At 30.4% G+C, this 26,540-nt stretch overlaps 10 protein-coding genes across 10 annotated transcripts, besides 4 other annotated features; 4 read left to right on the top strand and 6 right to left on the bottom strand.

Annotated features, from left to right (window-relative positions):
* Positions 1–756: part of a mobile genetic element that runs on past the window's edge.
* Positions 1–756: part of a terminal%2Cinverted (terminal inverted repeat of MuDRx-1_TV_TvPhantom-3 transposon ID:TVAGG3_0075200) that runs on past the window's edge.
* A 337-nt stretch (positions 757–1,093) lies between these two features.
* Positions 1,094–3,006: a mobile genetic element.
* Positions 3,007–10,356: 7,350 nt separating this feature from the next.
* Positions 10,357–10,858: a mobile genetic element.
* A 266-nt stretch (positions 10,859–11,124) lies between these two features.
* On the top strand, positions 11,125–11,328 carry TVAGG3_0075170 (uncharacterized protein; the record flags this gene model as incomplete). Its single annotated transcript, XM_001307528.1, has 1 exon — positions 11,125–11,328. One exon carries the CDS (start codon positions 11,125–11,127, stop codon positions 11,326–11,328), a length of 204 nt encoding a protein of 67 aa, XP_001307529.1.
* A 220-nt stretch (positions 11,329–11,548) lies between these two features.
* TVAGG3_0075160 (protein of unknown function (DUF3447)) lies at positions 11,549–11,758 on the top strand (the record flags this gene model as incomplete). Its single annotated transcript, XM_001307527.1, has 1 exon — positions 11,549–11,758. One exon carries the CDS (start codon positions 11,549–11,551, stop codon positions 11,756–11,758), a length of 210 nt encoding a protein of 69 aa, XP_001307528.1.
* Positions 11,759–11,819: 61 nt separating this feature from the next.
* Positions 11,820–12,131, top strand: TVAGG3_0075150 (Ankyrin repeat family; the record flags this gene model as incomplete). Its single annotated transcript, XM_001307526.1, has 1 exon — positions 11,820–12,131. The coding sequence occupies one exon, from the start codon at positions 11,820–11,822 to the stop codon at positions 12,129–12,131; it is 312 nt and encodes a 103-aa protein (XP_001307527.1).
* A 593-nt stretch (positions 12,132–12,724) lies between these two features.
* Positions 12,725–14,462, bottom strand: TVAGG3_0075140 (uncharacterized protein; the record flags this gene model as incomplete). The annotated part of the gene is made up of 1 exon (XM_001307525.1): positions 12,768–14,456. One exon carries the CDS (start codon positions 14,454–14,456, stop codon positions 12,768–12,770), a length of 1,689 nt encoding a protein of 562 aa, XP_001307526.1.
* A 430-nt stretch (positions 14,463–14,892) lies between these two features.
* On the bottom strand, positions 14,893–16,784 carry TVAGG3_0075130 (uncharacterized protein; the record flags this gene model as incomplete). Its single annotated transcript, XM_001307524.1, has 1 exon — positions 14,893–16,449. One exon carries the CDS (start codon positions 16,447–16,449, stop codon positions 14,893–14,895), a length of 1,557 nt encoding a protein of 518 aa, XP_001307525.1.
* A 1,162-nt stretch (positions 16,785–17,946) lies between these two features.
* On the top strand, positions 17,947–18,720 carry TVAGG3_0075120 (uncharacterized protein; the record flags this gene model as incomplete). Its single annotated transcript, XM_001307523.1, has 1 exon — positions 17,947–18,720. One exon carries the CDS (start codon positions 17,947–17,949, stop codon positions 18,718–18,720), a length of 774 nt encoding a protein of 257 aa, XP_001307524.1.
* A 622-nt stretch (positions 18,721–19,342) lies between these two features.
* Positions 19,343–20,128, bottom strand: TVAGG3_0075110 (chromatin remodeling; the record flags this gene model as incomplete). Its single annotated transcript, XM_001307522.1, has 1 exon — positions 19,417–20,091. One exon carries the CDS (start codon positions 20,089–20,091, stop codon positions 19,417–19,419), a length of 675 nt encoding a protein of 224 aa, XP_001307523.1.
* Positions 20,129–20,662: 534 nt separating this feature from the next.
* On the bottom strand, positions 20,663–21,051 carry TVAGG3_0075100 (translation initiation factor protein; the record flags this gene model as incomplete). Its single annotated transcript, XM_001307521.2, has 1 exon — positions 20,686–21,021. The coding sequence occupies one exon, from the start codon at positions 21,019–21,021 to the stop codon at positions 20,686–20,688; it is 336 nt and encodes a 111-aa protein (XP_001307522.1).
* Positions 21,052–21,452: 401 nt separating this feature from the next.
* TVAGG3_0075090 (tubby c-terminal domain-like family) lies at positions 21,453–22,564 on the bottom strand (the record flags this gene model as incomplete). The annotated part of the gene is made up of 1 exon (XM_001307520.1): positions 21,473–22,552. One exon carries the CDS (start codon positions 22,550–22,552, stop codon positions 21,473–21,475), a length of 1,080 nt encoding a protein of 359 aa, XP_001307521.1.
* Positions 22,565–23,016: 452 nt separating this feature from the next.
* TVAGG3_0075080 (GTPase activator protein) lies at positions 23,017–24,396 on the bottom strand (the record flags this gene model as incomplete). Its single annotated transcript, XM_001307519.1, has 1 exon — positions 23,017–24,396. One exon carries the CDS (start codon positions 24,394–24,396, stop codon positions 23,017–23,019), a length of 1,380 nt encoding a protein of 459 aa, XP_001307520.1.
* Positions 24,397–26,540: the final 2,144 nt, after the last annotated feature.

Raw genomic sequence — 26,540 nt, 5'->3', positions numbered from 1 at the left:
ACGAGTTTCAAATTTAGATCTGAACCATGTTGAAGATCTTTCAAATCAATACGACAAATACATTTGTATACACTAGCATATTGTAGCAGTTTATATTACAAATAAAAATTCGGTATTTATTTTTATAACTTATTTTTTATTACATAGATTTTAATTCTAACCGAAAAATATTTCTAATCTATTTATATACATGTATTTTACTTAATGACATTGATGATATATGCAATTTATATGCACGTTTATCAATTATCAATATGAGCCATTGTATTGTTCATGGTAGTAATATTTGAATTTTAATAGTTGTTATCAACACCACGTAGCTTTTTTTATTTGGTTCCGAAATAAGATTATAAATTTTTAAATTTAAATTCGACTTTTAAATACACTACTGATCGATTGCTTATATTGAGTTTCTGCTTTGCAAACAAGTTGAGGTTATAATTGTAAGTTTATTTGTATGAAATAAGAAATAATATATGTGACATTTGGATTTTATGCTACCATTTTTCTAAACAGGTGGTAGTGAGTCATTCACTTAAATATTGAGTAATCTTCAATAATGTGTAACGAAGATTTCTCTGAAACCATTAAAATAACGTATATAAATAATCGTATGTCAAAATGTGTGCCTATTTCAATTTTGCACACATTTTGACAGAAATTTGAATGAAATTTAGAGGTTTTTCTTCAAATTTGAATGATGCTTGTCAGAAAAAGTGTCAAAATGTGTGCAAATGTGTGCTATGTTTTTTTCTCGGTGCAAAGCGCCCAGGTCCTTCAGACCATTACATACGCCATATATGCATATAATTCAAAGACGGCAGAACAAACGCAAAGGTTGAAATATGGAGATTTGGAGATAGTATTGAAAAATGAACATTTCGAATTCGTTTGCAAAGGTGGTGCAGTGATATCAAATATAAAAGAAATTTTATTTATGAATTCTAAAATTAAAGGTATAACGGATGATATAACATCAATTCCACCAGAAGAACAGAGATATTACGCATTAAATGCATTTCCTAAAGTTTTGAAGATTGGAAGATTTAATTTAAATGAGGAATTCATAGAAGGTTTCCTAAACGACATAATGAAGAAGGTGGATAAGGAATATGTGGATAGTGAATTAAATAAGAAGGCAAATTTGGTTTATGTTGATGAAAAAGATAATGAAATTAAAGAAAAGGTTGAATGGTATCATGAATGGACATCGGAGACTTTTAAAGTTAAAGCTGATACAGGATGGGTTTCAGGATGTTTAGACCTTAAAGCAGATAAAACTTATGTTGATGAAAATTATGCAAAGAAGTCGGAAGTAAATGATGTGATTACAAGCATGAAAAATGAAATACTTCAAACCATATATCCTGTTGGTTCTATTTATACGTCAATGAATTCAACAAATCCAGCAACAGTTTTAGGTTTTGGTACGTGGAAGCAGATTGTAGATAAATTCTTATACTGTGCTAGATATTCAAAGCAAACAGGAGGTTCGAAGAAAATTAAAGAAGCAAACTTACCCCCACACACTCATACAGGAACTACAAACTTTTCTGGCGACCATAGCCACTCATTAAGAGACCACCCATTATACAACTCAGAGTATGAAGCTGGCAATGACGTTTTATCTCCATCTTATAACAATGCAGCAAAAAAGATTTTTCGACCAAATGAACCAGGAGGAAATCATTCACACACTTTCACAACAAATCCAACAGGCTTGGGTAAAGATTATATGCCACCATTTGTGACTATATTCGCATGGTACCGCGTTCAATGAATGAACTAAATATATTTTATGTCTGTAATTAATTAGGTAATGAAGTAATGGATACCCCACGAATCATAACAAGGGAGGAAATGATAAAAATGATGCAAGAACGAATTAAAAACAACAAACCACGAAATCCGAGAAGATGCGGTTATGCAGTAATGATGGAAAGAAGAACCTAGAAGGGTTCGGGAAGAGGAATAAAAATTAAATTTGGATTGAGTTTAAAAATTCATCTTTATTAAATTCATCTCTTCCAATCAATTTATTTATTCTATTAAATTCTTTTATTTTTGCTTCACTCAGTTTAAGGAGAACGGTAGTTTCTAATTTTTCGATTATTTCTTTCCTCTCTTTATCGTTTTCAACCCCACCGCATTGCGGCTTCTTTTTGTAATAGCATATTTTTGATTTAATTCTGTTTAGTTTCTTTTTATATTCATTGTCTGGACTCTTGGCTGCTTTGTTGTCACTCATTTCTTACGAAATAAAAAAATTAAATATTATTTAAATATAATGGAGTAATAAAATAAATCGGAATTTCTATTAATTTATTGTCAACTTCAACTAATGCATTGCCGTTAATATATCTAACAAATTCAGCTATTGTGTCAAATCTTCGTCTTCTTTTTGTCATTGATTTATCAGTTTTTCCATAATCGAGATGAAATCAAAACTTTATCCCCTTGTTTAAAATTCATGAGCCCTGAATTAATTTGTTCACGTTTAACATCATTCAACCTTTCCATTTGCTTTCTAATATATTCCCATTCTTTTGAAATATCATTTTTCATTTCCACTGGTTTCATGTTTATAGTTCTATGCCATGTATTATTGTAATAATATACTAACTGTTGTATGATGGAGTTATGATTTCCATCCCAGTATATCTGACCGTTAACCCCTAACGCATCTCTAAGAGTTCTCATTACCGCATCAACTATTTTATTATGAAACGTATATGGAGAGGATGAAAAGAAAAAATTAATTTGTGGGAAATAATGAGCCATATCTGCCTGAAATCCTTTATCACCATCACCCCTGATATTATCTACTCTTTCATGATCTAGTAAGTATTGTATAGCTCTTCTTGTTTCCTGTTCTGTTTTCCCTTTCACTGGAATGCAATATAAATATCTAGTGTTAATGTTAATGGCAAATAAATAAGTAACGTTTCCTTTTGAATATTCCAGATGATCGATTTCGTATGAATATGGATATGGAGCAAATGAAGGGCGACTAAATTTTTCCTTTAACGGTTGAATTTTCGGGTCAATTGGTTTATTTAATATCTTGAAATCCTTTTTAAAATCTTTTTGCTTCTTTAATGTTTGAAATGGATATAATAAAGTGAATGATGAAGGATTAACTGAAGGAGGAGGTACTGTCGTTGGAGGTACTGTCGTTGCAAGTGGTTTAATTTTATCTGCTTTGATTTTGGATTTCATTCCCCCCTTCATTAATTCTGGATGTATTCTATTCATTTGTTTTAAATATGCTGTATATAAAGGTTTGATATACTTTCCCGCTTCGAGTTTATGTTGAAGGATGAATTCCAAAAGTTGATCTTCATTTAAAAGTCGGGTTGAATATGGTTTAACTAATGAATCATAAATTAAAGCTTGTGCTTCATTTATGGTCTGAAGGACCTGGGCGTTTTGCACCTTTTGTTTTTGCGGCTCATGATTATATAATTTATATAATTCATCAATATCTTCTTCTGTTAATACTTTATTTTTGAAATCTTTCAATTGTTTAAGTTGTGATTTAGTTTTTCCCTTTGTATATTCATTATTTTTAATTTTGTCTTTAATTTTAGAAATTATTTTATCATGATATTTCAAAATTTCATTTTTATAATACGGATAATAATAATCCATATCATCACCCGTTATATTGTTATTATGTTTTTGGAGATATGATTTAATTCATAATAATTAAGAAAATTTTGATTAAGTACTAAATCATCAATTAAATTTTTTAAATCTGTGTTATCCATTTTTATAAAAAAAAATAAATGTTTAAGGGTGCCCACCTCTTTGAATCATAGTATCAAAACCATTATTTACGGTTCCTTTTGTCTCTTCTGTGGCATTTTATTAAAAATAAAATTTTAAATTGTATTAAATAAATGGCATACAACATCCATTTTCACAACATACAGCCTTAGTGTGTGCTCCTGTTAATGCAGTCTTACCGATTGTTAAGCGAGTCATTGACCCGTTTTTAAGTTGTAAATTAATATTCTGACCATCAAATATCACTTTATCATTTATTATATCCAAATAATTTTTAGGTGTTAATTGTTTATTTTGTCGTAAACTAACACCTTTCATTTTTTGTGCAATCTTTTTAAAATCACTTCCATCAATTGAACCGTTGAATGATGTATAACACTTGGGGCATAAAGCAACCATGTTATCACCTTGTTTCTCAATTGCTAAACCCAATAACTTCTTCTCATGTGCTTTTTCTTCAGCTTTATTCTTTAATTTAGGTTTAAATTTCTCATCAAACAGAAGAAATCAAATGGTGCGAATTTGAAAATGTTTTTATCATAAAATTGTTTATCGGTAACAATTGCTTGAAATGCTTGAGTGTTAGGGATTTGGGTCGCCAGCGATTGCCCAATAAGATGAATCAGTATCACCTTCAATGAAATGAAAACGATTAACATTCATGCATTTATACATAAAATCATAAATGAAAACTAAATACCAGTATTTAGCATTATCTAAAGTGAAGAATGCCTCTTGTAAACATGTATCACATCTATAAAATCTATCTTTAAGCATCACTTGATATGTATCTTCACCTATTTCTCTTATGTTTTTAAACTTATTTGACATACATGCAACGCGTGCCTTCTGTGCATTCATTATTTTAGTCTTTGCGTAATTTTGTGTATTCATTGCATCGTAACCATATGATCCATTAAGTGAAATCTTGCAAAATAAACTTTTCCTTTATTTCCTTCTAATTCAGCCTTTTGTCTTTCGTTCATAAATTCGTTCGCAAATTCATTAAAACAAGTGTTTTTTAGTAAATGTTAAAATTGATTGAATGTCATCAATGATAAAATGAAATCTGTCTATTAGATACCAAAGATAATAAGAAGAAAATGGTTGATATTGGTTGTATGTTGATGCTAACTGAGTTAATTTCCTCTGTTTCTGGTCAACTTGTAAGATTGTTTGATTTCATGTAATTATACATAAAACTGCCAATTGTTTTTTCATCTGTGATAATATCTAAGTTTCTTATTATCGGTAAAAAGTTTATGTAATCATTAATGTATTTTTCATCAATGTGACCCTTTACTTCAGCCACGAATAAAGTATTTTTCTTCTTAATTATTCCCAGTGCTTTTGCTTCTTGTTGCTGTATCACAAATGATAACACCATTCAATCTTCCCGGCATATACATTTTATGGTCAGTATATTGAATGAAATCATGAGGATTAGATGAAAATGATGAAGATATAATGAATTAAAATCAAACCAACGAAATGAGTCATAATGTTGTGTGTCCTCATTTGATACAGTTTTAGTTTCTGGATTATATGCAAGTTTATTAATGTGTGTGATTCCTTTAAGATTTACTCTATGTTGAACATTTGATAAACCACCAGTAATTCCATTACGGAGAATGTGATAAGCTTCAACTGAATCTAAAGTCATTGGTAAATTATTTTTTAATGCATAATTTCTTAAATTGATTCTTAAACGTTGAACATCTTCATCTTTATTTGATTTTACGACATTGCAATAACAACACATTAACTGACAATTTTCTGTGGTATGTGGTTTTTCATTATCGATTCTATCCAATGTTGGTTTATTTGCATATGTAAACGCTTTACCACACATTTTGCATTTAGATGAAAGGATTAAATCGTGATAGTATTGAAAATCATCCATTGAAACATTATTTTTTAGTATTTCCTTTCTGCTTTTTCATCTTGTTTCTTATATGATTCAATTTTATATTTCCAATACTTTTTCGTTAATTCAAACTTGATTCTATCTCTTCCTCAGGATATTTTTCATTAGGATTAAAGTCTTTATATGCTAAAGCGTAACGAATCATTGAAGCATTCGATGATAAAGAAAGATTATGAAGCATGTCAATTTTATAAACAAATGTTTCTTCAATAATTTTATCGATTGGGTCAATCATAATTTCAACATCTTTATTGCAATAATGAATAAAATATTCTAATCTATTCTTAAAATTTTTAGCATCATTGAGATATATTTGATAATCACTATCTGATATAGTTTCTTGGTTAATGCTGAATAAAATGAATCTTTCGTGAATGGTTCCTCTTTATATAATTCTTCTTCGTAATTTTCCCATGTGATGAATTGATAAGGTAAAAAGGATTTAACACGTGATTTATTGTTTCCGAAATCTTGAGTGAATTGGTCTAATGTCCCACCCGCTATATAATTTCTGATGTCAATAAATCTCAATTCATATGGAGTGTTTGTTTTCTTTACAATGATTTGCTTAAATTGTGAAGATGAACCCAGCATTGATTTTATTTTCCATTTTGCAGTGTTTAAATCACGAAGAATTAAATTTAAATCAAACTTTCCCGAATTAAAACCTATGATATTCACTTTATTGAATTCCTCATCTAGAAGTTCTTTAAATGCTTCCTTCTGTTTTTCATTTAATGTATGAGACAAAGTTCCCGCCGTTTGCGACTTCAATAATTCATTGTATTGACTCATATTTGATTCAACAACTAATGAACAGGTTGAAAATAAAAACTCAATCCAATCAGAAATAAAAGAATCACTCGAAGTTAAGCAAAAATTCCTCGTATATGTTTTATCGTTTAATTTAACCGTTGATGATACCATGAATGGTTTTAAGTAAGCATTCAAAGTTGCACACTCAGAAAGTTGTAATTCTTCTTTAGTCTCTAATGTTTCAAAGTCAAAAGTAATATAATATCTTGTCGGTTGATAATATTTCTGCAAATTGTGAGCTAATAACCACTGATATATCTTCTGTTTCGTAATATGTGGTGCATATGGTTGCTGTGTCTTTTGCAACTGAACGTCTTGAATTAATCTTCCATTATTTTCTTTACATTTCTCACAATACTTTAAAAATCTTCTTTGGTTTTTCCTTTCTGGATCATCACGGATAGAATAAACTTCTTCTTTACAATATGGACAAACTTTATAGCCAGTGAGTGCTTCAACGTCTGTTATTCTGTCAGCGTGAAGTTTTCCACATGGACTCTGTGTTAATAAAATATTTACTGTTTCAAATTCTGGATCTATCATTATTGAATCCACTAATGGAAAGTCTACCTTATTTATGTCCACGTCTTCTGGTTGAGGATCACAATAATAGAAATCAATATTAACGTTTAACATTCTCGCTAATCTCTCACTTTCTGATGAAATGTCAAACCCTTCATATGCATCTATTGCTTCATTTAAATAGCTTCTACGAGTTTTAGGATTAGCACCATCAGGAATGTTATAGAAGCGTTTAAATAACCTTCTACCTTCTGCTCTAATTTGATTATCATTCATTTTAGCTGTTCCGTTTTTGTTCATTTATGTAAGAATAAAAAATTAAAAAATAAATAAAAATAAAATTTATTTTTTAAGGATACCCTTACATTGCGTAGTTAGAAAGAGAATATGATATTGTCATGATTGCTAAAGTTTTAGGCTCCAGAAATGAATATACATCAAACTGAAACAATTGATAAATTGAATGAACTTTTGAGAGGTTCTCAAATAAAAAAAATATCTAATTTTTTACAATATTACTATTATTTTATCCACATATGTATATATAGTAATTTGAGAAAACTTTTAGGAAAAAATAAGTTTAATAAAAATCTGAATTTTACTTGTTGTGGGATTGTTATTAATTGACACTCCAGACGTATTACTAATAGTTATGCGTATGCAATTAAAGTATTTCTGATGGACAAAATGTGAGATTTATATCAGATAATTCATTTCTACTATTAAGTTATTCATTTATGAGTTTGCACTTATTCGCACTAAATAAATAACTATTAAAAATTGTTTTAATTAATTGACACCATATAATAGAGTGAATTTTGTTTGATCAAACAACAATAGATGATAGATATAAAGCCAAGAAACTTGCTATTAATATGCTCTACTTGCTATTTCAATGTAAGTATGATATTTTCTAAATGTTTCGTTCAGATAACTTAGATATATTAGTCAAAATTTGAAATTTTAATAGCACATATATTAAAAATAATTATTATTCATAAAAGATTAATGAAATAGTAAAAAAATCAATCAAATTATAAAAATACAACATTTAGAAGAATTCTTATTATCCTTCAAAAAGTCAGTATTTCTGCTGTAATTTTCTACAACATTGTAGTTATTGCACTTTGTCTATGGATTTGTATATATGTTATATATAAATTATATATCTAAACTGCCCATAAGTGCAATTTTTATATAAATTGTTTATTTCTTTAACAATTTCATATGAAATATGCTTTTTTAAAGCGTATCAAAGCTGTGTTCTTAATGTGCATGGATATATCAAGAAAAATGTCGAAAAAAAATGTGAATTCACAAATTCACTGAATTTTCACCGTTTTTTGAATTTTGCTACAGCACTAATATTAAATAATACTAAAATCTTCTGTCTTTGTAAAAGAATAAATTCTGACAAAAAGTGCTCGTTTAAATTTAATGATCATCTGTATGACTAAGTGGTAAAAGTGTTTATGACCAAAAAAGGGTTACATGCTTAGTCTATTTTTCTGACAGGATACTCTAGATTTACATGATCTCTATTTCATATCTCCGTTTTTAGATTCTTCGACAGATTTTATGATAGAAAACCAAGATTAACAAATTTCCGGCATGTTAATGAAGAAATCTGCAGCTACCCTCAATATTATTTCAATAATCAGTATCGTTTCTCTTACAATTTATTTTTTTCTCAATAATTTAACAAGAAATAACAATACACACTTGGTTTTACGTATAAAAGCTAAGTGTCGAACTTAATCAACTTTACTTACTTAGCAAATGAATATTTTTGTGGTTGCGAGTCTGAATGCTGAAGTTTTAGATTTCTCTATAAATGATATCATTGCACTTACAATGTTGTTCCAGCCTATCGCATAAATCATAGAAAATCCAAAAAAAATAATATAAAGAAAATTCATGTCATGAAGTTCAAAAAATACCATGTAACATTAAAATTTGTTATGCATAATACATTTTAGCTATTATTGATTTTTTTTAATTTTCGAGAAATTGAATGGTGAGTCCGATAGAGAAATTTTTAAAAATCCTAGTGCCTCATAGAAGTAATTTCCCTCGTCTCCCATACTTCCAAATGTATGCATATGACATAAACTTTTATGCATTACACAAGTGGCCAATAATATCTATAGAGTAAAAAATTAGAAATTTAATTTTTTTATATGATAGTTATATTTCAGATTTGCGAGCGTAACTTTTTTCTCCATGGCATACTTGTTTTAAGAGCAAATGATCAAAATCGTCCTTCAATTATTGAAGGAGCTGATATCTTTTGAAAATTGAATTGAAAGGGTATTCAATTTTCAAATTTCCTCTCAATTTTGGAAACATATCAACTCTATGAATTAACAATTATGTGCCTTCACAGTTTATCAGTCATATAAGGTGCTTATAAAGAAAAAAGTTACGCTCGCAAAATATGTTTTTATATAGATTTCACATAAAATAATTATGTAATTTCTAAAAAGAATATTTTTGTTCTTGAATATTAAAGTGTATTGTAGTTTAAAAAGTTTTAAATATGTTGCTAAAATTTCAGGTTTATAGCTCATGTCTAGCATGACTTCTTCGTATGCGCAAAAAATCTGACACGTAAGGGTATCCTTAAAGCCCATAAAATGAATTAAGAACACATAAATTTTTATCATCTGCGACGTGACGAATACATTTTAATTTACTCAAAAATGCGTACCCTGATACATTAAATCTAATTCCTGTCTTATTTAATTTCACAACTTTGAAAAGGAATGTATGAATAGCTATAAAATGATGAGAAGATGTTTTATGGGTTGCTTCCATTTTTTCTGAAATAAATGAATAAATATAATGCTTATACGTTTTCATATCTTTTATATTCTTAATAACGAATGGTATAGACCTTTCCACTTCGTCTTCCTTCGGTGCTGTTCTTTCATATGAAACATTATTGGTATCTTCAATAATGAAACCACAATCACACAAAATTTTATAGGTTCCAATGGTTTCTTTTGATATTTTATCTAATAAATCAAAAACTTTATCAACACCTGTGCATTTATTTAAATAATAATTTGTGTAAATATCATGATCTTCTTTCTTAATCGTATTAGTTGCATATGTCACGTTTTTAAGAGCTTTTTTGAATTTTTCGGAATCTAAAGGTGGTGAAAGTAGGATACAGGGGTATTCTTCATTATCAATAAATTGTAACTTATGTTTACGAATAAATTTAGTACCTTCTTCTGAAAGTGTTTCGTCTATTTCACCATCTAATAAATTTTGTGTTGATTCTGAGACATAATTTTTATATCTTTCTTCATGAGATTTCTGAACTTCTGATTCTGAAGCTGGGATATTCATTAAACCCTCTACTTCATTTTCATTATATTTTTCAACTTCTCTTAATTCCTTAATTCTTTCATCTATTTCATCTCTTATTTTTTTCAGTCTTTCAATTTCATTGTATTCATCATCTTTAATCCGTTCTTCATAATATTCAGGGAAAACATCAGGTTCTTTAGGTTTTTCTTCTTCAGATGTGGGATATAAGAAATTTATAACATCATCTTTATTCATTTTTCCATCATAATTTAAATCATTTAATAACTCCGCGACTTTTTTACAATTTCTTAAATAATATTTATCAACTTCATAACCCACCTCCTCTAATATATCCTTTATTTCCTCGTTTGTGAATCCTAATTTTTTAACGTTGTTAGTTTTGACGCTCATTTCATACAAAATAAAAAAAAAATAAAATAATAAACATAACTAAGTTTTAATTTTTCGTAAGACATGAATTTTTAAAAAATAAACTTTAAAAATTTTTATTTTTTATTTCATTATGGTAGTGAATCTTTCATTCATGAAAATAATTATTTCTAATTTCTTTTACTCGTTTATGAGGTCTTTGATTATGACTCCATTGATTCCATTCAGGATTTAAACAATGTTTAATTAATCGCGGAATATCTGACATCATCTATATATAGCTTCTTTTATAAAAGATAAAAAAATAAATTATTTTAAAATTAATGTTAATTTTTTAATGATTTATAAATAAATATATTTTAATGCATCGTCTATATATAGATGTAACAAAAAAAGTCACACAACCCTTCATATCCTACTACTTTGACTATTCTCAGAAAGAAGTTGAAGATTTCACTCAGAGATTAAGAGAACTCGTTGTGACTAAAGAAATCGCAGAAGATTTAATGCAAAGATCAAATAATAACCCAGGATGGGCTATGGTATCATTCTTGTTTTATCAATAAAATGTTTTATTTTTTTACTTAATTTATTATCTCTCAGCAAAGAAATTTTTAAAATTTATTTGATTAAAATACAAAAGTCTTCTACAATTGTAGGAGAGAGCAGAGTGTCAATAGGTGTTGTTGAGCAGAAAGATATCAAATTATACTTCAAACTTTTCTCCTTATCTTCATCTTCAATAGACAGTACTTGTTTTCATAAACCTGCATTTACAATGCAATTATGTATAATGACCTAGAAAGATTCATCTCTTTTACGGAAAGAGAAGGATTTGATAAAGATCAATTAATTTTAAGCAGTTTATATCCATATAATTGTGATTTTTCATTACTTGAATTATGTTGTTATCATGGAGCTGTTGATTGTTTCAAGTTATTACTAACGAACAAACTATTATGGGGAAACAGCTCTTCATTTTGCAGCAGAAAATAATTATAAAGAAATAGTTGAATTCCTTGTTTCACATGGTGCAAAAATCAATGAAAAAGATACTATGGGAGCAACCGCTCTTCATAAAGCAGCAGAAAATAATTGTAAAGAAATAGTTGAATTTCTTATTTCACATGGTGCAAATATCAATGAAAAAGATGATAATGGAAAGTCCATTCTTTATTATGCCGCACGCGGACAAAGTAAAGAAACAGCCGAACTTCTTATTTCACATGGTGCAAATATCAATGAAAAAGATATGAGGGAAAAAACCGCTCTTCATTATGCAAAACGTGAAAATAATAAAGAAACAGCCGAAGTTCTTATTTCACATGGTGCAAATATCAATGAAAAAGGCAATTGCAGGTTATTTTAAAAAGAGTTTACATTGAGTATCTCTAGTTTTATTATAACCTAATGCACAACATTACAAAAAACATAAAACCTTCGACAAAAATATCAAATGATTCAATTTCAAATATCAAATTTCTAAAAGTCATCAATAATGCCACCATTTTATTTCAAAAATATATATCTTGCTTCTTTTAGACTAAAATAATGCAAAATTTACTATTTTTTTTTCAAAATTTCACATATCCAAGAATTGCCAAGCTTGGCAATTGGTGATGAACAAAATTTGCGTTTTTGGCAGTTCCGACATCCTTATGTGTAAACTGCGTTGCAAAAGATCGACCTATCCTCGACTTTTGTCTCGCAGTTTATTATATTTAGGAAAAAAAATCGTAAGTTACTTTAATTTGTATGGGGCAAGGAGAGCAAATATACTCCAAGTCTACTCTTTCACCATAAAACCACAAATAAATGGATCTATTTACATCATTTTTGCATGTGATTGCTTCATTAGAATTAATTAATACTGCTTTTTGAAGTTCTGTTACTTTGAATCTATTTTTTTATTTATAAGAAGTTCGATAGTTTATAAAACATCCGAACCAAATTTAAAATAACTTCAAAAAAATCAATTTTATTCTTTCATAGTTAAAAAAAAGCCTTAATGGAATGGATCATCGTCTTCTTCTTCGTCATCATCGTCATCGAATCTGTAAGATAAGTCATCATCTCTTCCTGTTGGTGAATCTAAACCTCTTGCATCATTATCTTCATCAATTTGAATGTCCATATCTTCTACTTCTGATGTGTTATGCGCTTGAGCCTTCTGCTGAGTAATCATGAAACCACCTCCAATTCCGTTATTATCGTCATCATCATCTTCAAAATCAATATCGAACTCATTTCCATCTTCTTCTTCATTCGTAGAGTTATTGTGGCTTGTTTTAAGTGGCTGGTCATCCTCATCAACATCTACGTCAAAGCCATTGTTTTCTTCAACTTGATGTGCAGGCTTTGGCTTCTGTTGTGCAGCAACTGGCTTTTCTTCTTCATCCTCACTTAAATCAATATCAAATTCATTACTTTCTTCCTTCTTTTGTGCTGGCTGTATTGGTGTTGACTTTGGAGCTGCTGCAGCTGGTGCTGGCTTTGGCTTCTCCTCTTCCTCCTCGTCATCTTCAATATTGAACTCGAATTCGTCATCGTCAACTTCATCCTGCTTCTGTTGAACTGGTGCTGGCTTGGCCTGGACTGGTGCTGTCTTTGGCTTTTCTTCCTTATCTTCATCATCTTCAATATCGATGTCAAATTCATCGTCTTCTTCTTCCTCTTCTTGCTTCTGGATTGGAGCTGGTTTGACTTGTGCTGGAGCTAGTTTAGCCTGGACTGGTGCTGGTTTCGGTTTTTCTTCTTCCTCTTCATCATCTAAATCGACTTCGAAATCAAAGTCTTTTTCTGCTTGTTGAGGTGCTGGTTGAATTGGAGCTGGTTTGGCTGGTGCTGGTGCTGGTTTTGGCTTCTCTTCTTCATCTTCATCATCTAAATCGACTTCAAAATTAACATCACTGCTTCCAGATTCCTCTGCTTTGGCAGCAACTGGCTTCTCTTCTTCCTCCTCGAATTCAATATCTTCCATATCATCATTTTCTTCATTCTTTGCTGGTTGAACTGGAGCAGGGGCTGGCTTAGCTGGAGCTGGTGCTGGCTTAGCTGGTTGTGGCTTGTCATTTGTTAATCCAACTTTGACTTCATTCTGGTTATCTTTGTTTCCTCCGAGAGTAAGCTTGGCACCAACATTGCCAACTTTGACGTTGAGCTCAAAGCCAGACTTTTTATCATCTTGCTTTGGTTTCTGCTCTTGTTGTGTATTAACGGATTTTGGCTTTTCTTCCGCTTGTGATGTATTCTGTTCGTTTTCAAGTATTTGATCAATTCCAGCATTTTCGTAGAAATATTGAACTCTCTCTTCAATTGGATCTGGATCATATGCATATGTTTGAATAAGTTCACTCAAATATGCATCTGCATCAGGACTATTTTCATAGTCCTTGTATTCTGGCTGAACAATTCCATTTTGTTCGAGTTCCATGACATCTTGAGTCAATTTGCATTGATTAGCTTCAAGAAAATCACTCACAACTTTGAAAGCAATCTTAAAAGCTTCATTTCCTTTTAATTGCATGAAATTTGGCTTGTAATACTTGAATTCTTCTTTGTTAGATCCTTTGACTTCTTCTGCGATGCGTTTAATAAAGTCTGCTTGAAAATGATTTGGATAACCCTTTTCTTTCATCATTTCCGATGCCTCATCAACGAGGGAAGAGTGATCAATCTCGGAATTGTTACTCATATTTTTAACGGCAGTTTAAAATTCTTATTTTTTATTGTAGATAAGGAAAGACAAGACTATAAGATCTTCAAAAGATTACTTAGATTTTCGAAAAAAGTGACATCACATGAAAAAAGGGGTGTTTCTCAATTTACATATGGAAAAAAATTTAAACGTACACTTTTTCACTAAAGGTTGAATGTAATACAAGTTTTGCTTTTTATACAATATGGAGAGAAAACGTATGGTTCCACTGCTGGCCCATAGATCCAGCTGAGATCTCTATTGGATGAGCTGAAGATTATTTTTGTATTTGAGAAGTTGATCTATTTAACCAACATTACACAATGAATTAAAATTAAAATTTATCAAATAATCAAAAAATACTCTCTCATTTGATTAAATAGTACACAATTTAAAAGAATTACATACATATTATATATTTACATACAAAACATTATATTTGTGTTGAATTTGGTATATATTTCCAACATTCAAACCTTTGATATTCATAAATTTTAACCCATCCGTTATCAGAAGTAATATTTGCCCAATTTTTAAATGCTTTCTGATAAGAAACTGCATAAGTTATATTTCTTTTGATGAAAAAGTCCGAATCTTCCGGATGTTCCATCATATAATTAGAATCTCTATCTCTTCCGAAATAATCCAGTCCATGTGACAACAGCCATCCTCCGTATCCCATGTAGCTCTGTCTTCCAGCCATTGTCAGGACAGGATTGCTGTGCCATTGGTCCGTCAGCCAAATTGCATCTATTGGGGTATTTTCCGACACCCATTTGCCAAATTCAACAGCGTCATCTTCGAACATGGGAGTTGAAGTTGACATTTCTAACACGTATAATCTAATTGCAGACAAACAAGAGAAGAAAAGGATAATTACACCTACGACTCTCCACGTTTTGTGTCTAAGCAATTTTGCCATGAATAATCCATAGCAATGTATAGCGAAAGGAATCCATGCTGCGTAGAAAACTTTAGTGTTATCTAGTTCCCAAGGTTGATACCTTATGATGTTTGTCAAAAGAAAAACAACAATCGATGGAATATAATCGATTTTTTGTTCTTTTGACAAAACTGACCAACAACTTATCAAAGAAACAAAAGCAAACAGTCCTAGACCACGCCACCATAGTTTTATGGCCAGGCTCCACTCCCTTTTGCGATTGTATGAGTTCCAAATCGGATCTAAAACAAGAAAACCGCTGCCGCCATCTGATTCTTTAACGGTAAGTCGCTTTAGATATGGTGCGAACTGAGGAACGCATAGTACATTGGCTACAATGCCGAATATCGACCAAACAAATACATGGGAAAGCATTTTCGACTTGTTTTTCCATGGAAAATTTAATGCGGCATAAACAATCGACCATTGAGCAAGAGCTACGTATGAATGGACTTGAACAAGTGGTGTTATGGCAACATATAGTGCAGCAATCAAGAAATATTGCCATTTCATCACTTTTATGCCTTTGATCAAAATAATTAGGCACCAATAGCATAATGGCATGGACCAGAGCGACGCACGCTGAGGAACAAGGATATGCATAATGGGATGGAACCAATATTCATAGTGTTCATTGCCCCAGTCGTGAATTAAATCTCCTTCTATAAATGTGGGATCTGCTAAGCGTAAAAAACCAAGACCGCCGAGATTTAAGAACATAAATATCGCAATCAAGCATGCAAAACGATCTTTGTGAAATAAAATACCGAGATAATACATTCCGAAAAGTAAAGAAAGACTCATCATAAAAGAAGGTATAAATAGCGCACCTCGGAATGTTGCATTGCCTGTAGCCATTAAAACAGCTGAAAAATAATTTGTCATGTAAGGATAAGCTAATTTCTCCCCTGAATAGAAAACTGTATTAATAATAAAGAAAGAATTTCGTATGTGGTTGCATCCATTTGTAAATCCTGAGATAATATTAAGGTGAAAAGGTAAATCTCCATATCCAGCTCCTTTTGAGAGATTACCGTTTTTAAGCATGGAATAATACATCAGATGTAAGAAAAATAGTGAAAATCCGGCTAATGTTAAGATTTCTAGGCGAGTAAATTTTATATATACTTGTAATTTTTTCTTTGATGAAATTTTTGTAAAAATTATCGATAGTGCTAGCATTATAATCAATCCTGGTAGTGCCACTTGAAGGCATAATGGTGATTTATATGAAAAAATAAATGTTAACCAAGAAAATGAAAAGAAACCAATGGGAATACCTGCGAAAAATCTCTGTATCATATTGAGTCCATTACCTATAAGAACTGTTAGCAGTGAATAGCCGAAATAGGCCGAAAGCACAACCTCAAAAGCCCAAAGCAATTCTCACTTGAAAAAAAAAGTCAAGTTAGGTTCCTCTAGAACCAAATGCTTCATAATTTTACAAGTTGTTATATCCATTTGAAAATGCACTTCATATAAGATTTATTCAAGCACAACTTTTTTTTAGAACTCCATTTTATACAAAAGATATTATTTCATTTTCTCTCCAAAGTCATTGTGGTATTAGCAGAAACGCATCGTTCCTTGCTCAAACACAGCAAACTGTCCCAGAATGGCATTGTTAATCAGCATCTCATTTCAGCTGAGAGTAACCAGTGTGTGTTTTAGCTGGAATGAGAACTTTCATGGAAGATTTCTTTTTTTAATATTAAATCTTCTAAATATAGGAGTGTTGAAGAAAAATGTGTGATATATTTCATAACAAAATATGTTCTGATATTTGGTTGTCTTCATTTCGAGAAAAAAATTCCTGAATAGGAAGGAAATGCCTTTTTCAGTGATTCTTCTGTACAGAAATAGAAATAACATATATCGTTAAGGCCGATATCATAACCCCTTGGATAGTCTTCAATAAGTCCCTTAATGTTATCGGTCTAATAGCCAGTTGGCGTCATGACGTAAACCTTTCAATTTTGCGAGATTTACGTCATGACATCACCGTTATTAATTGTACAAAAGACGGTTCTTTTTCAACATGTAATAAATGACAGATCATATTTATTTTGAGAATAGAATTTGTGATAAATGTCACTTTTCCACTATTGGTTTGAAGTAACCAAAATAGCTTGTTCATATTCTTATTAAATTTGAATAAAACACTGTGAATCCTGCATATGAATAGTCATTACAAAACTAATTTTTACTTTTTTTCGTTATTGAGATTTTGCAGTTAATTCGTTGAAAAAGTGTACTCAAATGTAATTTTTTGAGCTACATAGATTAATCAATTTCAATGACATCGTTATTAGTAGTTTATTCTACATTCATGATATAAAATATTTATTTACTTAAAATGTCTGATATAATAAGTTCAAAGCATAACAAACTAATAGCCCTAGCAAGAGTTCAATTAATGCAGTACGGTTCATCTCTAAGTATTAATTAAGTAGTTCACTATTCCCATTTAGGAATTTTCAAAAAAAAATCGACTATCGGCTTTTTTCGTTCACTGAACAAAAGTGGCAAAATTTTATTAAAAGGATGGAAATATTACGCAGTTTTTTTACATACAAAGATAAGTATGACCTGTCATTTATTAGACCTGATGTTGAAAATGAACCATCTTATTTGAATCGTATATTCCCTTTGGAATGCCGTTATATTTCAAATCGTCAACTTAAACAACAATTTATTCAACAAATGACTCCAATCACGGAAAACAAGTTCATTTCACTGAAAGATCAGCTTCAATTTCCAATAAAGCGTGCTAACTACTTCAATCTTGCAGTGAGTTATAACCTTAATGCTACTGAAAATGTAATTGCACTTGTCCCAATCATAAGAGAATCTGATAGAGAAACTATTGGCTATTTTAAATGTTATTTAAATTTTCCGAAATTCAAATCTCTAAAAATTTTACTGATGCGTTTAACTTTCATGGATGCTGAAGGTGACATAAAATTTTCAATTACACGATTTGAATATATTGATCTTCCAGACAATATTAATTTAGAAACAATACATTATATAGATGACTATCCGAGGGGTTATGATATCGGCGTTAGCAAAATAAGTTATTTCTATTTCTATACAGAAGAATCACTGAAAAAGGCATTCCCTTTCTATTTAGGAATTTTTTCACTAAATGAAGACAACCAAATATTTTGTTATGAAATATATCACACATTTTTCTTCAACATTCCTATATTTAGAAGATTTGATATTAAAAAAAGAATTCATTCGCAACAAAAGAAATCTTCTAAGAAAGTTCTCATGCCAGCTAAAACACACACTGGCTACTCTCAGCTAAAATGAAATGATGATTTCTGATATATCATCAATTCGTCTTGCAATTCCTAATATTAAATATATTTCGGATAGATCTTCTCATTACACTATAACTCGAACCCCTAAATACCATAGAAAAAGTGAATAATCTAGATATCTAATTTTGGCAGTATTCTATAAAATCTATCCAAAAAGCTTCTACATAGATCTAATAATAAAATATCAGTATTTCAACAATGAGTGTTATTTGCATTGTTATCAGATTCGGATGAAAAAATCTTTTTATATTTTGGTATCATGAACATAAAGTAACATGTACATATATATGACTGGATTTTGAGAAAATGAAATTCTAAATATGTTATAAAATCATGATCGACCCTCTCGGATTTGGCTCATATTTGTATATTATACTATCTAGATATGAGGCATCATTATGCTGATATTTATTTTTGAGTGTCTATCCATCATGTTTCTATGGTGAAGCATGGGTAGAGGGTCATGTTTTGGTCAGATTTTTAGAGTATTACGCCAATCTGGCAGAATTACACAGAAAATGTCTTCAAGAATAACGTATGGCAACCAACAAGATAGAATACTCATCTTTTGTTAGTCAATGTGCCGCATTCAAGGCAAAAAAAACTATTTATGCTTGTCGTCGTAGTGACGATAGCGCGGAATATCTTTAATTACATTACAAAAAGATAATTTATATTACAAAAATTATTCAGGATAATGATCTCCTTGCTTCTCTAAAGCGTCTTTCATATATTCAATTAACTTATAAATGGTTGTCAAACGCAAACGATTAATGTCTAAAATAACATTGTCTTGCTTAATTTCTAAATTAGGTTCTTCATCGTGAATAATATTGAGCATATTCCTATGATGCTGCTCAGAGTAAAGCTTTTCAGAAGCTTGTATGAAACAATCAATTTCGTGTTGAGTTAATACGTTCATTTCATTGAAAGATTTAATGTTACAGAGTGATGGAATACATTTTTGAACATATACGGGAGGGTCTTCTGCTAATGATTGCATTTTGCGGCGTATTTTAATAATCTTTTCTGCCCAAGAGTTCATATCTGCAGTTTCTAGATTTCGTAGTTTTTCTTCTAAAATATATTGAACAGCGCCTTTTCTGAATTCTCTCATGTTAGGTTTATCGTCAAGATGTGATGGAAGAGAAGTATTAAAAACTTTATCAATATCTGCTTTCCACATTTCTAAAGTTTCGTATTTTCCTTCGTCTAGTTTAGTTTTAACAGTATCTAAATCAAGTGTATCGTCTTGAACTCTTTGCGTTGAGAACATTAATTTTAACTTGCCTTTACCCTTTCCACCTGATGATAGCTTCTTATATTTTCCTGTAATGGGATGATTGATCAATTCTGTCATCACCTTCACAAGGATTTCTTTCAATTGAGTAGAAAAGGGCATGAAGGTAATATTGTCACTTTTTTCCAATTTTTGCATAAATTTAGTGTTCTCTAAATTACAAGATTGTTTAGTTTTCATTCGGAGCGAATATATCAATTATATACATGAGCCCATATGGGTACTATTACTATAGGAAATTTCATATGATTCTTGTTATATAAAGAGTTATTAGTACTTAAACTAAGAAGTGCCTTCACTCCCAAACTTATGCATCGCTGTCTTAGAATTTACTGGGAGTGACAGTAAAAGTCTATTCAATATTCACATTTGTCGCCTCACGTCAAAAATAATATTGGCAATTCAACTACAATAGAAAAAATACCAAATATTATGGATGAAAAAGCTCTATTAACATAACCTAATTATTGCCTATAAGTTGAATTTTCTATTTACTCAAAATACGATCTCAAAATTCAGAAAGTATGCATATGAAACCTTAATATTCTGAAATTATTCGATTTTCGAAGATTTATGCATAGGAATATTGACACCTAATTATTTTGGTAAATTTAAAAATAATAATTTTATAGTATTTAGAATAGAAAGATATTTTTAAGTACCGTGAATGATTACCATTTCCTTTGGTGCGATTTTCTCATTGATTAAGAATTCTGCGACGTTTTGGCGTTGGTCGCCTGTAATTTGAAGGACTTTTGGCTCATTCTCTTCTGCAATGATATTGCCGTTGCAGCAAAAGCGCTTCTTGAAATAGGAAAGTACTTTCTTAAGATCGAGTTTTTCTGGAAGTCCCTGAATAATTGTCAAAGACTTGCGTCCAGAGCGCTGTTGGATACGAATATGGATTTGATCCTTAACACTTGGTGCAACTACTGAGGCTTTCTTTTCTTCTATATCATCGAAATTAGGAACGAGGTCACTATTATCCATTGCTTATCGTCAGGCCAAGTCACTTTTGAGTGAGCCAAAATTTTGATTAGATTAACATTAAAAATCAATTTCATTAAGCTTAATGAATATTTTTCATCAAATTTTTTGTATCATAAAAATTTATTTTCAAAATATTTGAATGATTCCTTCTCAAAATCTTGTTTTCAATTGAGAGAAAATAAAATTGCAATACGCTATATTAATGTATTTCATCTAGGAATCACAGCCAGTTATTGCACTTCATTTGGATATGAAATTTAGTTATCCAGCGCAATTTATTCGTTCAAAGTGATTTAAAACAATCCGATTCCAATGTGTGGCTTGACAAAATTATCATGTTGAGTATATTTGATTACCTGAAGATAAAAAATTTATAAAAAATTGAATTTTGAATATTATATTATAGAAAATTTACAAAAAAAATAGAAAATATACATATAAATATTTGGTTCTAAACCATAAACGCGGCTATTCCGAAATTCAAAATATATAAAGGATCCATTTCAACAGTAGTCTCTAATTCAAGATCCTCATTGGCTATTTTGCGAATTGTCAATAGCCTGCTATGTCCTTTTCCATCTATAATGGCATTTTTCACAGATCTTAGAACAAATTTTCCAAGAAAGTCTAATTGCCACGTTCCTTTAGTTTCGTTATATATAGGCTCTCTAGACTTAATTGGCATCATCTGTTGAAGGTTTTCGTCAGCGCAATAAATTAAATTTGTAAATCGAGTTGTAGAAGCGCTTCCTGGATGCATATCAATAACCATTATTGGCTCACTTGATTCCCCGTCTCCTGTGTACAGCTGGAACTTTTTCTCGAGCCAGCCTTCGATTTTGATTGTTGCGTCAAACTGAGGCGAGCTGAGATGGGCCTCTTCACCCTTTTGTATTCTAAGCAAAGAAACTACGACACTTTTGCCTTTGGCAGTATATAAAACTTCATTTTTCTTAAAAACTTGGTAAATTAATCGCTGACTAATTCCACGGATTTTATAACGATGAACCCTGTATATTGTAGAGGGCCGGCTCAAAAGCTTTTGTACGTATTCAGACCGTAGACATTTTTTCTTCTTTTTTACCATTTTCTTTTCAGAATGGTGTTTTGGTTGTGATTCCAATTCCATTTCGCTATGTATTTCATTTTCATGTTCTATCGGAGAAATTATTTCTTTTTTTGTTTCAATTTTAGGGGAATTCTCTAATCTGTCAGGATGGCTATAGCTGTTTTCACTTTCTTGGTCGTCACTTAATACAAATGTTTTTGGAATAGCATCATTTTGAGGAGAATTTTGTTGTTGATTTTGTTCTTTCTGCTCTCGTTGAGGAAGAGGTTGTTGACTTTCTTCCTCTGATTCTGAACTGTCATCTAATACAAATGGAGTAATTCTATTCTGCGGTGGTGAGTTCTGAGTATTTGTATTTCCTCTTCGAGCTGGCCGAGTCCTTCTTCCTGTATTACGTGTGTTTTGAGGTTTGTTAGATATGATAATGAGATCATCATCGCTGGAGTCAGATGATCCATCCATCATAAATCAAAAATAAAATTTCAATCAAAAATTGTCACGTTTATGGAGAACAAAATTTGACATTATATATTTTGGATCAAGAAAAGATCGCTTTGTACCGAATATGATACAAATTACTCATATCAATAGGTTATTATTGGAAGTATAGGAGTATATATCAGCTTGTTAATTGTACCTTCATTGGAATTGTTATGAAATAATAGAATTTCATTTAATTTTGAATAATGTAGAAGAGCTTTTGATAATTGAGCGCATATAATAGTTACTCATAGTTGAATGCTGAACTCAAGCAATAGAATTTATGAAATAATTTTAATCTAATTCTGTATTTGCTACAAAAGGAACCAAATTAAGAGTTGACAAGCTACACACAGAAATCATAATAATTTGTTGTTAACTTAGTTATATAATTTTGGAATATTTCTGAATGAAAGGTAAAATCTCAAAATAAATTTAAATTTTATTTAATCTGTATAAATATCGGTTGTATTCCAATGGTCGACCAAATAAATCAAGAAACTTTTTGCATATTCAGCGCCCCTTTGTGTTTCCAATACTCTGGACTTAGGAGGACTGACAATATTTGGAGAGAAGCAGATTGCGACGTTGAGGGAAGACATTTTTGTGTATTCATTTGCAGCAGTAATCTTCTTGCAGAAACCAACGAGGAATTTCAATGTATCACGGTTAACTCTTGGTAATGACTCTGCAAATTCGATGTATTTCTCATTCTTGACGCTTTCAAGAAATTCATCGAAATATCCGGTTGGAATGAGAGGTTCTGTAAGAGCACGGAACCATGCCTTGAACATTGAGTCCAAATCATTAATCGTAAGTGATGAAATTTCGCATTTGTTGTGATATAATTCTTTAAGTGCCTTTGTATAAGCTAATTTTGATCCAGGGAGTCTGAAACAGCCCTCAGTCTTCAATATGCCTAATTCTACCATCCTATTTGTAATTTGTTTGAGGTAAATAGGATATGGATAATGGATTCTTTCATTTCTCGACTGAGACCAGATCATTTCGTAGATTGAAACACAGGAATAATGATTTCCTTCAAAAACATCGTTCGGTAAGTTGTCAATAATCTCGTCAAGTGGAATTGCTTCGTCATCAAATTCTAAAACGGATTCTGAAGGTGTTCTAGCATCATATCTAATGTAAGTGAACTGTGCCATGCTTTGTAATACGGGATCTGTGTCATGACATCTGGATTCGATGTAATTATAAACAACTCCTTTGATATCTTTTGATGCAGGGAAAATTGTGCAAACAAACATGAATGCCTGCCATGTCTTGCGGCTGAATTCATCTGGTGTCTGGTTTGTGAGCCTCATGGCTTGAAGAAATGTTTCATCAATCAATTCTTCATCTTTTCTGATCAAATCGTAGATTTCTTTCAAAGCTTTCTTTCCATCTTCATCGGCTTTGGCCTTAATATATGTAAGAAGCAGTTCATTGAGTTGGGCACCAATTTTTTTGTTTGAAATCAGAAGAGATGTTTTAAGCGGGTCCATGGAACAGATTATAACCTCACTAGGTGAAAATTTCTTGCCGAACATTCCTCCTTTCTTAACTTCGGAAAGTCGGGAATTTGCGAAATCAAGGAAAGTAGGGTATTCTTTAAAGTTTTTAGGTAAAGGTGGAGCGAATATACCTGTGCCTGGCATATACATTTCTTTGTCTGGATTGATTAGGTCTCCCATTGAAGTTGTTTTTGAATAATATTCTTTGCTCTTTTCAAGCTTGATATTATCTTTATTTCTTTTATGAACACGAGGTCCCTTTTTTGGAATCTGGGGGGTTTCGTTTTGTACAGCTTCCTGCTGTTCTTCTTCCATTAAAATTCTATTCAGAAAAAAGTTTTTGTTAATTTTAATTTTTAGTTAGTGTATAGTATAATAAGCTAATTTCAAAAATTTCGAGTGCATTTTTTTGACAATCATTCAATTTTCAGAAAAAATAATGCGTACATTAGTCAGAAAAAATAATAATGCAGTTAACTTTATTTATATTTGTAATGATCTGCTAATTGCATTGAAATTATTTCTGAAGTTTACAAAAGCAACCATAATGTCGTTAAAACAATTTTGTACAGTTATATCAATTTTATCTATTATACAAACATTTATTTGTTGCATTAAATTTTTTTATTCGTTTTAACTAGCGATGCCTGATATCAAATATTGATAAGTCAATGGTTGTTTTTAGTGCTTACAGATACAATTTTAAAAGTTTTGACTAATTGTCATTATCAGTTCTAGTCGATTTTTTTATGGGCGTGGGCGCACCAATAGATTAATCCAATATATGGTTTAGAATTGCCCCATTTTTACCAAGTTTCAAACTCTGATTACTTAAACTTAATCTTATTGAGTCTCATTCACATTCCATCTAATGTTTTTTAAACTTTCTAAAAGGAATTATTGATTAGATCTACAAAACACGATTGTATATGTTGTAACCAGCAATTCCTTTTAATAAGATTGAATAAAATAATACCCTATAATTTTATGAATATGGCACTTTTCGTCGATTTTCAAAGAATTAAATCGCTTCTATCTCAATAACTAATAAACATATAAGATTTTTGAAAGTATATATATAGTGTCCTACATCTCAAGATATTATTAATATGTATTAGAAAGAATAATATATTGGATTTTAATATCACAAAATGACTTTTCAATTTATTGTAGTTCCTCACAGAGTTGAGATTCTACAAAATTCTTTGCAGATAATTTATGAAGGGATGATAGACTAACGAACTATAGATACATGAATTGAAAGTAAAAAAATCGATTAAATATGAACCTTCATAAACCGTTTAAGAAACTTAAAAACTATTCTTTATTGTTTATTTTGGACGAAGTTTAATATGATTGTGGTTTTATTGGACAATAATCGAGTAACGGAAAAATATAACATTTATCTATAAAGTGAAAATTTAGAGGTATATTTCGTAAGATATTTCCTCTCTGATTACAAGAACTATTGTGAGCTATCAATCTAATGAAAGAGAGCAGATTTGGCCGTAATGAAAATGCAATACTTCGAAAATCAATGCAAAAAAGATTAATTTGTTAGAAACAATCGACTATGACACTGAATTCTAAGAGCAAACGTTTACATTAGGATATTTTGATCATTTCCAAATATTGCAAAATTGCATTTAAACAAGTTAAGGAGAATACTATATTAACCGTGTTGTAAGGAAATATAACAATTTTAAAGATTTTGCGACAGAATTTGAAAAAATATGAAAATCAGATATATAAAAATTGAATAAAATAACATTATGATGGAATATAAGTAGATGAGCTATTAATGCTGCTATGATTTAAAATTGAGTAGTAATGAAATAGAATTTCGATTAAAAAAATTAATGTAATCGTATGAAAGCTTTGATCCAATAATTAATATTCGCAAATATTTTAACCTACTAATAAAATTCTGATTATATTAAGATATTTTAAAAATGAGATTCCAAATTGAATGGTGATGGAGATGAAAATTTTTAAAAATATAAATAAGAGGATAAATTGATTGAGATATTAACTAGTAAATATTTGAAAAAGTAAATTATTTGAAATCCTTTAAAAAAGTTACGGATAAAAGCTATATAAATAAAATGACTGGTGTGGTTGGTTAGCTTAATGTGTAATATCAAAAAGAATTAATGGGTGTTGTGAAGTGAGCAACTTTGAGAAGAATCATTTGTGATTCTTGTCAAAGTTGAATCAAAGACAACAATTGATAGACAATTGTTGTCTTTGTGTACAACATTCACTTGAATTATAAACAATAACAAGTGTTTGTTGTTCACTGAGCAACTTTGAGAAGAATCATTTGTGATTCTTGTCAAAGTTGAATCAAAGACAACAATTGATAGACAATTGTTGTCTTTGTGTACAACATTCACTTGAATTATAAACAATAACAAGTGTTTGTTGTTCACTGAGCAACTTTGAGAAGAATCATTTGT

The sequence above is a fragment of the Trichomonas vaginalis genome, chromosome IV (assembly GCF_026262505.1).
Source record: "Trichomonas vaginalis G3 chromosome IV, whole genome shotgun sequence".
Taxonomy (NCBI): domain Eukaryota; phylum Parabasalia; order Trichomonadida; family Trichomonadidae; genus Trichomonas; species Trichomonas vaginalis.
This window is presented reverse-complemented; position numbering and strand designations above follow the sequence as displayed.